General features: G+C 32.5%; 1 protein-coding gene across 1 annotated transcript in view; it reads left to right on the forward strand.

Annotated features, from left to right (window-relative positions):
• LOC148307268 (arrestin homolog) overlaps positions 1 to 15,316 on the forward strand; it is a 66,354-nt gene extending 51,038 nt beyond the window's left edge. The window contains exons 5-10 of the mRNA XM_088263619.1: positions 9,765 to 9,906; positions 10,634 to 10,747; positions 11,715 to 11,810; positions 12,650 to 12,758; positions 13,999 to 14,143; positions 14,727 to 15,316. Of these exons, the coding sequence (XP_088119745.1) occupies positions 9,765 to 9,906; positions 10,634 to 10,747; positions 11,715 to 11,810; positions 12,650 to 12,758; positions 13,999 to 14,143; positions 14,727 to 15,316 (1,196 nt within the window). The remainder of the gene's footprint in view (positions 1 to 9,764; positions 9,907 to 10,633; positions 10,748 to 11,714; positions 11,811 to 12,649; positions 12,759 to 13,998; positions 14,144 to 14,726) is intronic.
• Positions 15,317 to 16,459: the final 1,143 nt, after the last annotated feature.

The raw sequence follows: 16,459 nt of genomic DNA on the forward strand, positions 1-16,459 counted from the left end.
GACGTTGTTGAAAGGAGTGAGGGATATGTGATAATCCAGTTTCGCTTCCAAATAAACCAATTATTTTTTGTAACGTTAACTTCCTTTAAATATGAATCAATTCTGGTTTAAAAATACCGAAATCATTAAAATTAAAAGTACGGAAGTAAAGATACATCTAAGTACTGTAAAATATATATTTTTAATGAGTTTTTTTTTCAATCATATACCTTAAACTGTTTCTTTTCTCATTGCTAAATGACAAATATTTTTGGTGTAGAAAAATACATATTTTAAAAATGTTACAGGAAGTATTCAACTTCCTCAATTATAATATTTATATAAATATATATGTATATGTTTATAACGTATAAGTATCTTTTTCCAATTATAAAAATAAAATGATAAGATTTTTTTCGCAGACAGATCTTTATAAAAAAAATATACAAATAAAACATCCCTGGTAGAGATAATTACGTTCAAATATCAATTATTTTTCGAAATTACATCTAGTATTCTTCAGGGCTCTTTTTACGTTTGAAGATCGTCGCACAAAAAGGAATTGAAAAAAAGATGTTTTGCATATTTTTTAGCTTTTATTTGTCTTTCAAGGTGTCTTGAAGGAATCTTACGAAATCAATGTCTTGGAATATAATGGAATTTATTTGATTGTAAAACAGATTTTTTTGACATCTCATCAAAGACGGGGCTGACGACAGTCATAGGCTAGTATAAGTGATCACTTTACACACGTGTAACGTTTACCAATTTTACCCATTATTCACAACCACACTATTCAAATTCTTGGAAGTTCTATATATATGAACCAATTTCGAAACTTTGTTTTTGTATCATAAGAACTTCACTAGAGAGATCTATTGTTGAGATGAAAAAAAGATTTTTTTATTGAGCAGAAAATCTTTTATTAGTATGTGAGATCCGAATCCTGGATTATAATCACATACATGGGAAACGCCAGAAAATATAATTTTTCATTTATATTATTTTAGCTTATAATTTGACCAGTAAATTTATTTCCTTCAGACTTCCATATGCTTCATCATCTTTGATGAGATGTCAAAAAATAATACGAATATCTCCTATAATTAAAGTCCAGGTGTAATTATCACATTGAAAAACCTTAAAACATAAATTATTTTTATATCTCCTGTATGTTATGTTTATTATCTAATCATTAAAAAAAATATATATATTAAAAATTAAAAAAATATATATAAACTTTGTATTACCATGTTAGTATTCGGCTCAACACAGGCCATGCCTAAAGAGCCGTAATACGTATAATAAATGTGTATATGAAATGAATATGTATATTGAATGTATCTATGTATTATGAAAATAAATAAATAAATAAATAATAAATAAATAATTGGATATAATCCAGATTTTGTGAACAAGTATTTGGACACATTCAAATTCAAATATATCATCATATTTGAATTTGAATGTGTCCAAATACTTGTATATCATCAAATTCAAATATACAATATATATATATATATATATATATATATATATATATATATATATATATATATATATATATATATATATATATATATATATATATATATATATATATATATATATATATATATATATATATATATATATATATATATATATATATATATATATATATATATATATATATATATATATATATATATATATATATATATATATATATATATATATATATATATATATATATATATATATATATATATATTGTAAACTATTTCTCAAGCGCGATATTTTCTTTGGCAAATGTACGTATGATCCATCAGGATTATCCATCAATCTCAATATCACTCTATACTAACTGACAGGTTGACAAATTACAAATACCTTCTAGAACACCCTAGTTTAGTAACTTATCGAGGAGGATCCCTTCGAAAATAAGGGATGAAAGTTTTTGCACTTAAAGTAATGTTCGATGTTTCAATCATATCATATTTGTATTTGTATATATATTACTTTATATTTTTATATAAATATATAAATACAGGGTGTCCCATAATCCAACGTATCCCTTTTAAGGGATGTTAGGCCAGCTTATTTCTCAACAAAAAATGAAAATATGACCTCAGTGAAAGTGCCTTAGTTTTCCAGATATTTCCACTTTTATGAATTTCCCGAACATCTACACGTTTGATCCGTTTTTTGAGTGCCACTTTTTCAATTTTTCATATTTTTGGATTTTTATTTGTGTTTCACAATAACAACTTGAAGTTGTAAAACGTTCTTCAAAAACTTCGCCTCTTCTACATTCATGCACCTCTTCTACATTCATGCACCTCTTCATACATTTTCTATTCAAACTCTTATCCGTACCGCAATGGTGCATAGGGCACTGCATTATATAAACACAGTGTTATCTTGATCAGTGTTAAACACGAAGGAAAGGTGATCAGCCCTCCGCTTCAGGTACCAGTCCAGGGTAATGTTGAATAAATATTACAGTGAAAAAATCACTAATATTCATTTGACTCCCCCTGGGAATCGAACCCGGGACCTCTAGAACGGTAGCCGAGCGTGCTGACCACTACGGAGGCGAACTTCATACATAGCCACCGATTATTTAGACTTCTTGACTGACCGCTTTCAAGTATTTGACATACCTGATCATGCCATTTTTTTTTTAATATGGGATTAATGTAATATTTAAAAAAAAACCTTTTTCATATTCTTCATTAAGGTTTCCATATTCTTCTTCATCTGTAAATGTCTTAAAAATTTTGAATCTTACGCTTAGTTTATTCGTTCAGTTTATTCTAATTTATTAGTAAATAAACTAAATGTTATAAATAACGTTTAGTTTATTCTAATTTATATGAATCCTCGGCCTAACACAGAGGATTCATATAAATTAGAATAATTATAAATACCTTTTCTGTTATGAATCCCTGAAAGTCTAGCTGTATTCACAAAACGTGATATTTCCAACCACTTGTCCGTGGGGAAATCAATTCCTCTTTTGTGGGCAGGAATCAAGGCGAGTCCCCTTAAATAAAGTAATTCATATATTTTATTCAGCGCACGAAGCACTTTTAGCATGATTGCAGCGGTACGGGAGACGGTAATCTGGCTAAACTAGCTAAAAAAAAACTAACCATCACGCCAAGTAAAATTTAGATAATTTTGCGTGGTCAGGTATAGGAAGGTTTTTAACTAGGCTTTATTTAAATATTTAGAGAATTGGAGAGTAATTCTTCAATGTATAATATATGTAAGGATAATTTAAGCATATTTATGTTTTGAATATTGAAAGCATTAACTTTGTGAATCATATAGATATATTATTTTGAGAAATAAAAAGACTTTGTTTTTTTATCCACTCACATTTTTATTAACCAACTAGCTTCGGCAACAACCTGTTGCCCTCTTCAGGGTTTAATTTATGACTTATAAACCTACTTTAATTTATGAGTCATAAATTAAATCCTGAAGAGGGCAACAGGTTGTTGCCGAAGCTAGTTGGTTATTAAAAATGTGATTGGATCAAAAAACAAAGTCTTTTTATTGCTCAAAATAATATAAGCATATTTATTTTAAATTTATTTCTTTCTTTAATTAGCTTATATAACACTAATATAAACTATTATTTACACTTAATTAACGTCATATATAAATATATATTCACATCTTTTTACAGTAAACGAAACACCTTCTTTTCTTTTCAACTCACCAATAGATGTCTCTAGTGAAGTTCAAGTGATTCATTAACAATGTTTCAAAATTGGTTCATATATATATAATAATGTAACATTCACCAATTCTACTCATAATAATGAGTAGAATTGGTGAATGTTACACGTGTGTAAAGTGATCACTTAAACCAACCCATGACGGTCGTCAGCAACAACGACCATGACGGTCGTCAGCCCCGTAAATGCCCAGACTTATTCACATTCTTCTTCATCTTTGATGAGATGTTAAATTGCAAAATATATATATATATATATATATATATATATATATATATATATATATATATATATATATATATATATATATATATATATATATAATAAACCCTTATCTGTACCCTAATGGAGAATAGGGCACTGCGTGATATAAACGTAGTGTTATCTTGATCGTTAACACATGAAGAAAAGGTGATCAGCCCTCCACTTCAGGTACCAGTCCAGGGTAATATTGAATGAATATTACAGCGAAAAAATTACCTATATTTATTCGATATCCCCTGGGAATCGAGCCCGGGACCTCCAGAACGGTAGCCGAGCGTGCTGACCATTACACTACGGAGACGGATGCAAAATAATATTAATTATAAAATAAATCCTACCCCTAATTATCACCCCCTGTCATATTTGATAGCAATCTCAAAAAAGCTGAATGCGGGTCCCAAAATTGATAATTACAAACAAGGTACATATTATGAAAAAGTTTAATAAGGGGTCACGGAGGAATTTTCAACAATAGAGATCCTTTGAAGAAAACATTTACAAATTGAACCAGGATATTCTAAGCGTATATTTTGCGGCCTGTATAAAGTAGTTTAATATGGGTATACATGAAAAGAATTCCTTTACATGGTAAACTTTTCCTATATTACAAAAGTTGTTATCTTTCGGGCTTTGTGTTCGCATATTTATGTGTTTTTGTATTTTGAAAACGCTCAAGAATACTAATTTTGTTTATGTACGTATGTATCATGTAAATTTATACATCAGAATAACGCAGACTTCGATTTACGAATCTCTCCAGTTACGACACACAATGATTTATTATTTAATAAATTATTCTTAGAATTTACGTTTTTTTTTATTTCTAAATAATTTTCTAAACAATTCAAAATTTGGCCTTCATGTGGTACAAGATGTAATCATTTTAATTTATGAGAGTGGAATGAGTGATTTGTATCTATTATGTGATTTGCAATCCCGAAAAATAATTACTAACAAGACCGCTACGATGTTCTTTAGAAAATTTAGAATCCCAAAAAAACCTTAATTCTAATAATATTTTTTTAAATAATATAGTGTTTCAAAATTCTTCACCTTTGCTTTCCATTTTTCCTTTGTTTTTAAACTCCGCCCCTTGACTAACCCCCTCTCTCAACTAATTTACCCCTGTCCTTATTTATAGAACAATTTTTTATTATATATTTTAGTTATTATTTAGACCTGACGAAGGAAATTTAGCTTCCGAAACAAGTGTTTCCTTAATCATTTTAACATGTCTTAACATAAAGTAAATGCCAGACAATAAATAAAATATATATAGTTGTTATTTTATTCTATTTAATTATGCTGTGGAACCTCAAGTTACGGTATGATTTTTTTCGTAAGACATTTCGCAACTCGGGGCATCATTACCCGAGGTTTTCCTGTATCATAAACTTTTATATCAATGTGCCCCATACTGGTGACTTCATAAATAACAGGATTTGCAAAGTTTTATTGAATAAATTTGCAGTTTGTCATTCTTGGTAGAATGGCCGTATGAAGAGATGTAATATGTTTCGCAGCACATTCATCTCGTGGTTCGCGACGATTTCAGTTACAGCAAACATGAGCCAACATGCCATCAATCCTTGTTACAGCATAACTCAGTAATCGGTCTTTATTAGGACCGCCGAAAAATACAAGGTTCACCCCAACGAACGGCCCCAAAAAGGATCACTTAAATTTAAGTCTTGTACTGACAATTCATGGTGGAATTGCGTTTTATATGATAAAATAACAACTTTAAATGGACCATCACTAGTCTGATGTTGTCAGTAACGACAAAACCCGGTCACTAATCAAATAAAATATACTATACACTGATAATATAGCTTTATTAAATAACACAAATTTGTTTTAACCGCTTTTTTTGTGCACTTTTTCCAATCGGTTTCAACAAGAACCTTGTCATAATCAGAGTTTATGTGCTGTTTCAAAAACATTGAAACACTCGTAGTTAGGTTATCGGTAATTACCCTTCCCTTACGATGCCAAAAACTTCCACGCACTCCGTACACCATATGAAAATAAAATGATAATATAGCCCAAGAAATGATAATATATCTCTCAACAGCGCCGCAACGGTCCTGATCCCCTTCCAATCTCGTATATTCCTTACCTTTCAATAACTCTTTACTTTTTAAAACCATGTATTTATTTCGAAAAAAACTTATTTTTTAATACAAAAACAGTGTTTAAGCAAAAAATGCAGTTACCTTAAAGGTTACCTCGGCTGTCCAAATTTTAAACACAGTAAAGGACATTTTTTGTAGTAGAATCTACTTCGTCCAAAAATGCAAAATAAAGCATACTACAAAAAATGCCCCTTACTGTGTTTTGAGTTTGGACAACTGACCTGGGTTTAGAAAAAAATAAGTTGCGATTTATCGTATTTGGGCCTTAAAACCCTCCTTTTCATTCATCGTTCACTTTATGTAATACCACTTAATAAATATTATGTAATTCTCAACATTATTAATATTTAAAGCATTTACTTTGTGGTTAGTCATTTTTACCTATTTATTTTTTTTTCAAAAATGTTAGTCATATTAGTGTATAACCACTCACCGCGATTTTTATGTCTACCGGTTTCGAGACGTACCCGTCTCTTCGTCAGGACAATCACTACCACAGCATGCAAACAATACCCCTACAATAACGTCATAAATCAAAAATCGACAATTTTCAGTTGTGCCTGTTTTTGGAATGCCCAGAAAATGTACTATATCCCAGCAAAAGCAGCATATTTTTAACTTAATATTTACCCGCTACAGGGCAGAAAGTGTTGTTTTTGCATTTTGAAGGAAAAGTATTGTTTAAATATTTTTTTTTTAATGTACTAATTATTTTTCAAATGGAGAAAAAACCTTCAGGTTTTACCTAAAAAGATCTGTTGCATATGAAACTAGTAAGTGGCTTAATACTTATTTTTAATACATTGTATTATATTTCTAAACTTTAAAAACGTTCTCCTGAAAAATCAAATTTTTTGATTTATGACGTTCTTGAAAGGAGTGAGCGATATGTATTATGTATTATCTGGCCCAAAACTCGGACACGAATTACATTAATTAACACTCTCCTTATCATTCATCGTTCACTTTGTGTAATACTACTTTAAAATATTGCGTATTACAGAAAGTGAACGATGAATGATAAGGGGAGTGTTGATGTAATTCGTGCTCAAGTTTTGGGCCACCGCAAATGAACTCGGGGTCGGATAAACCATAAACCTCAGCAGACATCCCTTAATAGGTATTCCGTTGACGAAACTGCCCCATTTATTAATCATTCCGACACACTGATTAGATTGTCGCGTCCGGCAAGACATCTGTCGCAGCTGTCTGACGAGCACAGTGTGAACGACCCCTAAATTAGCAATTACATGAAGGATAAATTCTGGGTTTACTGGCAAAAAACGTTAACTCGAAAATATGAAATATTGACTTAACTCTTTCAATACTGTAGGGATATATCGTAGTCATACAGGAGAAAGTGACCAAGTGCATTGTTTAACAAAAACGTGATCATTGACTATTTTCTATCTTACTAGCTTAATATTGCCCTGAAAAAAATCCAAAGGATTTTAAACATAGAAGTATAATATATTGACTTAGTAAAAATGACTAACTGCATTGATATTTATTTTCTTGCCAAGAAAAAGTGACTTTTTGACAAGAAAGTGATGGCCCTCCTGAACATTTTACGTTTTGGTAGTTCGTCACTTTCTCCTGTACGACCACGATATTGTCCCAGAGAATTTCCAATAATTACTAATATAATTTAAATGCTTACAAATGCATTGGGATCTGGGATTTTGGTACTGTGCGGTCATAGGCTAAATAAAAAAGAAATGTTGAATTGCAATGATGTTCTTCTTTTATATTTTTTTCTTTTTAGTGCAACATATATTTTATATGTTCCACTATTTTACTATCATAAAATACTGTTCGGACACAAACGAGCAATTATTGGGACAATATCGCTCATTCCTTTCAAGAAAGTCATAAATCAAAAATCGTCAATTTTCAGTTGTGGGTGTTTTCGGAATGCCCAGAAAATGTACTATATCCCAGAAAAAGAGGCATGTTTTTAACTTAATATTTACCCGCTACAGGGCAAAAAGTGTTGTTTTGTATTTTGAAGAAAAGGTATTGTTTAATTATTTTTTTTAATATGCTAAATATGATTCAAATAGAGAAAAAACGTTCAGGTTTTACCTAAAAAGATATGTTGCCCAGCAAAAAGTTCAATAAGTGGCTTGATATTTATTTTTAATACATTATATTGTATTTTTAAACTTTAAAAACGTTCTGAAAAATCAAGTTTTTTTATTTATGACGTTCTTGAAAGGAGTGAGCGATATGTCCCAATTATTATTTAGCAATAATGGAAATAATGAAAAATGGAATGTTACGATTACCTTTTTTTTGTTATTCATTATTGTAAGTGTATTTATGTTAAATAGTATTAATAAAAAAGTGGTTAAAATTAAGTTATTTAATTTTATAAAGTTTGTAAAATGTGTCACAAAGTATCTGCGGAAAACGTTCAGGAAATAAAATTTTATAATTCCATATAAATTAACGAAAAAAATTAAAACACAAAGTAATCCTGGAAATATATTAGATAAAAGTAGCATATATAAATCAAACGACTGTGGAAGTTCGTATATTGGTATGACTTCCAGAAAATTCAAAACAAGAATCAGGGAACATGAATTATGTTTGAGAAATAATAATTTTTCGGAATTCGCTAACCATTTAATAGATAATGATCACAAATTTAACCACAATAACGTAGAAATCCTAAAAATACTTAATACAAAAAGCCATAAACTGCAACATATTGAAACAATAGAAATTCATAAAAATATAAATTACAATCAACCCATAATTAACAACAAGACAATTATTAAAGCCTCCCCCCTATTGTCTATGTTCCCACTGATAAGAAATAAAAATTAAAAATTAAAATAAAATTTTAATAAATAAATAAAATAAGAAACAGGTACTACCCCCTCTTCAACCTTCAACGTCCCAAGGACCCAACTCTAAAATTTAGAATTAGCTTCACATACGGTGTTTGAAAATGACGCGGAATGCATCGAAACACGTGCAACAGTAGATTTTAAGAAATAGTGCTTATTTACCTTAGGAAGTAGTACTTATAAAACATTAATTAAAAATGGATAGATTCTACCAAAGAGTGACTGCCGAATCAATTAATGAAATTAAATTATTCTCATATTATTTTTTGACATCTCATCAAAGATGAAGAAGAATATGGAAGTCTGGGCATTTACGGGGCTGACGGCCGTCATAGGCTAGTAAGTGATCACTTTACACACGTGTAACATTCACCAATTCTACCCATTATTGACAACCACACTACTCAAATTCTTGGAAGTTCTATATACATATATGAACCAATTTTGAAACATTGTTCTTGAATCACTAGAAGTTCACTAGAGACATCTATTGGTGAGATGAAAAGAAGCTTTTTAATGAGCAGAAACTCTTTATTAGTATGTGAGGTCCAGACTTCCACATTATTCTTCATCTTTGATGATATCTCAAAAAATAATATGAAAATAACTCCTGTAATTGGAGATAATCCACATTTTGTAAACAAGTATTTGGACACACTCAAAATGTTGTAATAAATTATTCTCTTTATGTAAGTTCATTTATTGATAAAAATCTTACTAGTAATAATTTCATTCATGATTTTCATAATTTTTCATGAATTTCATTCAGACTCCAATATAGTTTATATGTTTTTTTTCAGCGGAAGCGACTGAAGCCAAGTTGGAGAAAAGGACCACTGTCCGGATGGGAGTCAGAGTGGTCCAAGGAGGTAGCGGACCAACTCACCCTGACCCTACTTCAACTCTCTCTGCCCATCCCGCGAGGGAGTCAAGGTTGCTCAGGTATTAAATATAAATTCAGGTACCAGTCCAGGGTAATATTGAATAAATATTAGAGTGAAAAAATCACTTATAGTCATTTGACCGCCCCTGGGAATCGAACCCGGGACCTCCAGAACGGCAGCCGAGCGTGCTGACCATTACACTACGGAGGCAGACATATATTTCATATCATAGGTACATGTGGCATATCTATATTTCTTTTTAATTGTGACAGTAACTAAAGCGTTTCCACTGATACATTGAAAATAAGAAATATCTCCTACCCCCTCTTCATCCTTCAACGTCCCAAGGGTACATGTCTCAAATTTAGACTTAGCTCCACATACGGTGTTTGAAAATGATGTGGAATGCATCGAAGCACGTGTCACAATAGATTTTAAGAAATGGTGGTATTTACCTAGTAAAATTTTAATTAAAAAATTACAATACAATTGAAAAAAAATAAAGCCACTTGAGATCTACCTAAGCTACGTTCCCGTTTTGAATATTGTTTAGTAGATAGTGTTTTAGTATTTATCTGTTTTGATCAAGAAGCGGTTAGCTTCAAAACCGGTAGACATAATAATTAAGTTATAATAAAATATTTATAGTGATTTTAAAACAAAGTTACATTTTAATTATAAAATGGAGAATCACAAAGTTAGTGCTTCAAATATAAATTATATTTAATTATGAAAAATATCGTTTACCACATAACGGTCAAATAACTCATTTTAACATGTTGCAGGCTGTCTCCGAAGAACTTCAAGGGCTCTACATCTCCTGGCCGGAGACCAAGCACACAACTCAGACCCCCAGTTCTACCAGAAGAGACTGACTCTCTGCAAGAAACATGCTTGTCTGAAGGTATAAATACCTAATTTTACCAGTATTTACTGAACCAAAGATGTTACAGATAATAATTTGAAGCCTTACAGCGTAAACTAAACTGGCAGTACACAGCAAAGTCCTGTTTCCAACTCTAATACATGGAACAAACATAAGAGTTGATGCGTAAATGCCCAGACTTCCATATTTTTCTTCATCTTTGATGAGATGTCAAAAAATAAGAAGGGTTGAGCTAGTCTCAAGCCCTAGGGCTTCGTTGTGTACTGCCAGTTAACTTTTAATGTACCATTCACTTTGTTGTTAGCATTCACTCTGCAATATCTTTATTAACCTTTCTATCCCTAGAAAACATACTTCCCCGTTACACAGTTCCAATATTTACCTATTAACTACATTTTCAAAAAACCATGACTCTAAATTTGTTGACATTCATCAGCAAATCACTTTCCTTACACACATTATATACCCTTGTCACCAACGCCTGCAGGTTTTCTCTACTATCAGCAAGAAGCACAGCATCGTGAGCATACAAAAGGCAATAGACCGTCAAATTGATCATTTAAACCCCGACTTTTAAAAAACCTTTCAGTTCTTTTATGCAATTATACATGTATAGATTAAACAGCTCAGGTGACATTACACATCTCTGTTTAACACCTTTAGAGATGTTAAACTAGGATGAAAATGAACCACTTACCCCAATGCATGCAGTGCTATCCTCGTACAAGGATGCAATACCTTGGATAAGTTTACTGCTCACTCCATACTCAGATAACACCTTCTATTGTTTCGTTCTATCAACTCGGTCGTACGCTTTCTGCAAATCCGCAAATGCACAGAAAAGCTTTTGGTTTTTGCCTAAAAACTTTTCTGTTACATTGCGCAAAGCAAAAATTTGATCCATACATCCTCTTCCATTCATAAATTCACTCTGAACGTTTAAAACTAAAATCTATAAATAATGTTTTAATTGTATGATTGATTTCAGGGCATGGAGGAAGCCAGAATCTATTGAATATACTGCCACCTCCACCTCATGCAACGGTAGAAAAACCTTTTCTACTTTCTGAAGGAAGGTTGGTTCAATATAAATGTTACATTAATTTATCAACCCTGAAATATACGAGAATCCCTCATTCATTCATTCAAGGGATTCATTCCAAGGGATGGATTTATGGGAATTTTTTTTTTTTAATGATTCTACGGTCTATAGGTTACACACAACTTATGACCTAGTACTGTCTAGCTAAAGTGATCACATACCCTGTCCGAAGTTCACTACCTATTTTTGAGCATCCATATTGCATTTGAAAGTTGTATATATACAGTATTTTAACAATCGCATTTTAGTTGACACTGACCAACAGAACTGCCATCTGTCGAAAGGTTTGTGCACTAAATAGCTTTTCCCACTTGACCATAGGTGAGATTTTTTCGAATTTATATGTGTCGCCTACTTGAAAAATCCGCCAGATCCATGTAAGTCGATTTTACAAAAAATGCAAAATTCTCCGGTAACATTTATGTTCAAAAGAAATGTCTTTAATTAGATAAAATGTTATACTGATTGGCCGATATGGGTCAGAAGGCAAGTTCCATGAATATAGCGGAATTTGAAATACAACGCTGTTTTTAAGTATTTTTTGGCAGGGTTTTCAAATATATAAATATTTTAAATAATAAAAACCATAATGGGCATTCCGATAATGTATTCATTTTAAAATTCGATCTGGTGGATTTTGAAAGTAGGCGACACATATATTGAGTGATTATTGAATGATACATACAAATCTTCTTTGAGCCTCATCTGCTCCCAACAGTGTGAACATATCCCATATTTGAATCATCTTCTAAGAATCCTCGCTTTATTTATATTCATGAATTGATTCATATTCATAGATGTATTTCATTCTAGGGTAACTTTAGACGCTTCACTTGATAAAGCAGTCTATTCTCACGGAGAACCAATCAATGTTAACGTCACTATCAGTAACAGGTCACACAAAACAGTACGAAGAGTCAAGGTAAGAAAAGCAAAGAAAATCCATTCAATATTACCGTCAGATTTCCATTCTAAATTCTAACTTATGAGTAATAAATGCAAACTTTTATAACATCACACTCATCGTTCACTTTGTGTAATACTACTTAAAAAGTATTTTTTGAATGGCTGGTTGCTGTCCACTCAGCTGACTACCAATGTACTACTACTACTACTACTACCATCACGCCGTTTCCCCGCAGGGGTAGGCAGAGAGGATGGAACGCCATACTCTTCTGTCCTGACATACACTCCTCGCCTCCTTCACATCCATACATCTAGACATGCATGCCCTCCGATTACGCAGACTTTTGACACCGCCAGATTTTAGGTTCTGATTGATCTGATCGTGCCAAGTCTTTTTCAGTCGTCCACGTTCTGTTTTCCATCTCACATTCGCCACATATATTTTCTTAATCATTCTCTCGCTATCTACCATTGGTATGGACTACCAATGTGACTCATATAGTGATGTATCTATGTTTGTTTTCCATTATCATGAATCGCATAAAAATATGCTTACATTCTGTCTTATACCATGTTAGATGTGTTCCAATATAGCTAGATTACTTAGACCCTCACTTCGGGCATCAAAAAGGCAAACATGTACTTGTATAACTTTCTGCATTTTACTGAATTGAATTTACCAGCTTTATGTTAAGGAAAATAAAGCTTGCGATCCCATATTTGAGTGTTGTGTGAATATTGTTTTGAAACAGCTTTAAACAGCTCTTTTTTGGTGCGTTTGCTGCTTTTCTCGATGCGTTGCTGTTTTTGATCGACTGTAAAGAAACCTAGAACCCACTTCAAACAGAGCTTTCTCGTGGACATTTTTTGTTGCATTATGTTAAATATATTGCTGTCTAATATTTGATATGGTGTCAACTATCCTAAGCCACTTCCATTTGCAATTGGCCGTGATTAAAATGTAGACTGTTTGCCGTCTTACAAATTTATGGAGTGATGGATTATTTCTAACCTAATACAATTTCAAATGTTCAAAACACATTCCACCAACATCTCACAACTAGAAATGTATCTTCTTCTTCTACTTCTTCTGCTTGATGTAGGCCTCGTGGCCTGTTTTTAAAAGAGATTAGCATCCTGCGATATTGATACCCAGCTGTCAATCTGTCTCTTTAAAAAAATTGTGCCACGATGAATATAAAGATGTATTTTGTTTTTGATTCTTCATTTTTTATATCTCTTTTTATACTTTTTAGGTGTTTGTAGTCCAACATGTGGATGTTTGCATGTTCTCAAATGGAAAATTTAAGAACGTAGTTGCCATCACCACATCGAAGGACGAATGTCCTGTCAATCCTGGGGATAATGTCACCACATGCTACACACTGCGACCTGCAAGAGGTAAATATATAACTAACTTAATGATAATTATGTCTCTTCCTCTCAGGCAGAGATAAGAGAACTCTACATCACTCTGTCTTTGCAGACATACCTCTTCCATATTCATGCTTCCCTAATACATACTCCTGACTGCATTCAGTCTACTTTCATCTTTTTTTGGCAACTCTATGCTTCACTTCTATACATTAGACTTGGTAACAGGACTCCATTGTATATAGCCAAGAAACATACTTGTCTGAAGACATAAACAACCAAATGTTACCACCATTTTCCAACCAAATATGTTATATTGAACTAATTTTGGTAGAGATGTAAGATGGTAGATATTGAACCATTTACCAAACCAAGGACGCTAAAGACAATAATATTTTCTCTTTTAAATAAGCTAAGCTTTCGCTGATAGGTTTTTATTGGCTTAAACCATCCGAACCTTTATCATACATTCGTCTTAGTATTTGTATTTCAACTGCATTTCACAACTCTATGCTTAGCTTTCTTTCACTCCTTCCTTTTACAACTCTGTGCTTAGTTTCCATAGAAAAGTTATGGATTTTGAGTTAGTAAATTATTTCTCTTTTTTCAGGAACAACTAAAAACTGGATAGCGTTAGAAGATTCATACGCCAAAACTGGAGCAAGCCTTGCCTCAACAGTTCTCTGTAACGCCTCCAACACAGACGACAGAAACGTCTTTGCCATTTACGTATCTTACTACGTCAAAGTCAAACTTAGCGTCAGCGCGATGGGCGGAGAACTATCACTTAAACTCCCATTCACCCTGCAACACTCCTGCAGAGACGAGGAGCCGATGTCCCCAAACGCCAACATCCATTCGGAACTCATAAGCGCCGACATCATAACAGAATGCCGCGAGGACAGTGAAGAAAACTCCAACAAACAGGCCACACCGCTTATCAAAAGCTTCCACAAAGACGCCAGTCCCAAAACGGAACCGGATGAAGTAGAATTAGGAAGAATCACTCCAGGAGATGATTCAATTGCAGGGGGAAAGATCGTAGTCAGCGTGGAAGACCACCCTCCACCCAGTGAAGAGTCACACAGAAGAAAACTGGAACGCAATGTCTGTCAAGAGAAATGCGACATATCTGCGAAGAAAACCCACGCCGATGAAGATCTGAACCTGATCACGAACTACGACTGCGGAAACACATGATCCAAAGAGATCATATCCGATATCCCTGACACAGAAGACGATATAGTCATATGTAATAAGTACACAGAAACCTGCGGCACTGATATTAAAGTAGATAAATGCAAGCCCATCACTAAGAAGGATATTGTAGCCAGGCTGACTGGTAAGAATAATGATAAGGTCACAAGCGTTATGAAAATCACAACTGAGGATATTGAGCACAATAATTTCACGTCTAATATAAGAAAGGTAGTGTGTTGCTTAAACGCAAGCGGAAGGAGGTGTTCGTAAGCTGCTAGTGGCGGATCTAAATGTAAAGTGTGGCTGGCAAAACCCCCGAGTTTATACTTTTAACAGCTGCTTTTGATCATAAAACGAAATTGAGGATATGTAATGATAAAACTGTTTATATGTTTATATAATAATCGTTTATATTGACATATCAACATAGTTGAAGAAGAATATGGAAGTCTGGGTATTTACAGGACTTACAACATGCCATAAGCTTGTTTAAGCGATCCCTCTACAACTTGACTATTCTACACATGACTTGTCAGTCATGACCACAATACTCAAATTTTTGGAACGCCTAGATATATGGTATGATCAATCTCATGACGCATTACATATAAGTTCATAAAAGCCATTTACTTTGGATCATCAAAGCTTTTATTTAGCAGAGACCCTTTTACTTGTTTGCAAGATATCATAGGCTTATTTTTACATACTGGGAAACGCCTATAAACATGATTTTCAATTGTAATTAGCTTGTAATTTGACCAGTTATTTTAATTCACAACATTATGTTTGTCCAAATATAATTATTCACAAATGTGGGTTTTCTCCACTTTCTAGGAGTTTTTTTTACTTTTTTTTGACATCTCAATATAGATAGAGAAGAATATGGATGTCTGGAGTTCAACACTAGCGCCAGTTCCAAGTTTTAATAATAAAGATCCGCCACTTTATCAGCGCGATTATGTATATTTTTTTTATATGTATATCATGGAATCACGGGTGAGATTATTGAGAATTTGATTATCACTGTCTGAGTAGATAGAAAATACTAATTTAATAATTTATTAAATATTAATTATGCTTGCTTTCACACGTGTCACATACTAGTAGTTGAGCCAATTATATCGTATGTAGAATTTTGTGATC

The sequence above is a fragment of the Brachycentrus maculatus genome, unplaced genomic scaffold, assembly GCF_059751285.1.
Source record: "Brachycentrus maculatus isolate JH-2025_06_01 unplaced genomic scaffold, ASM5975128v1 h1tg000202l, whole genome shotgun sequence".
Taxonomy (NCBI): Eukaryota; Metazoa; Arthropoda; class Insecta; order Trichoptera; family Brachycentridae; genus Brachycentrus; species Brachycentrus maculatus.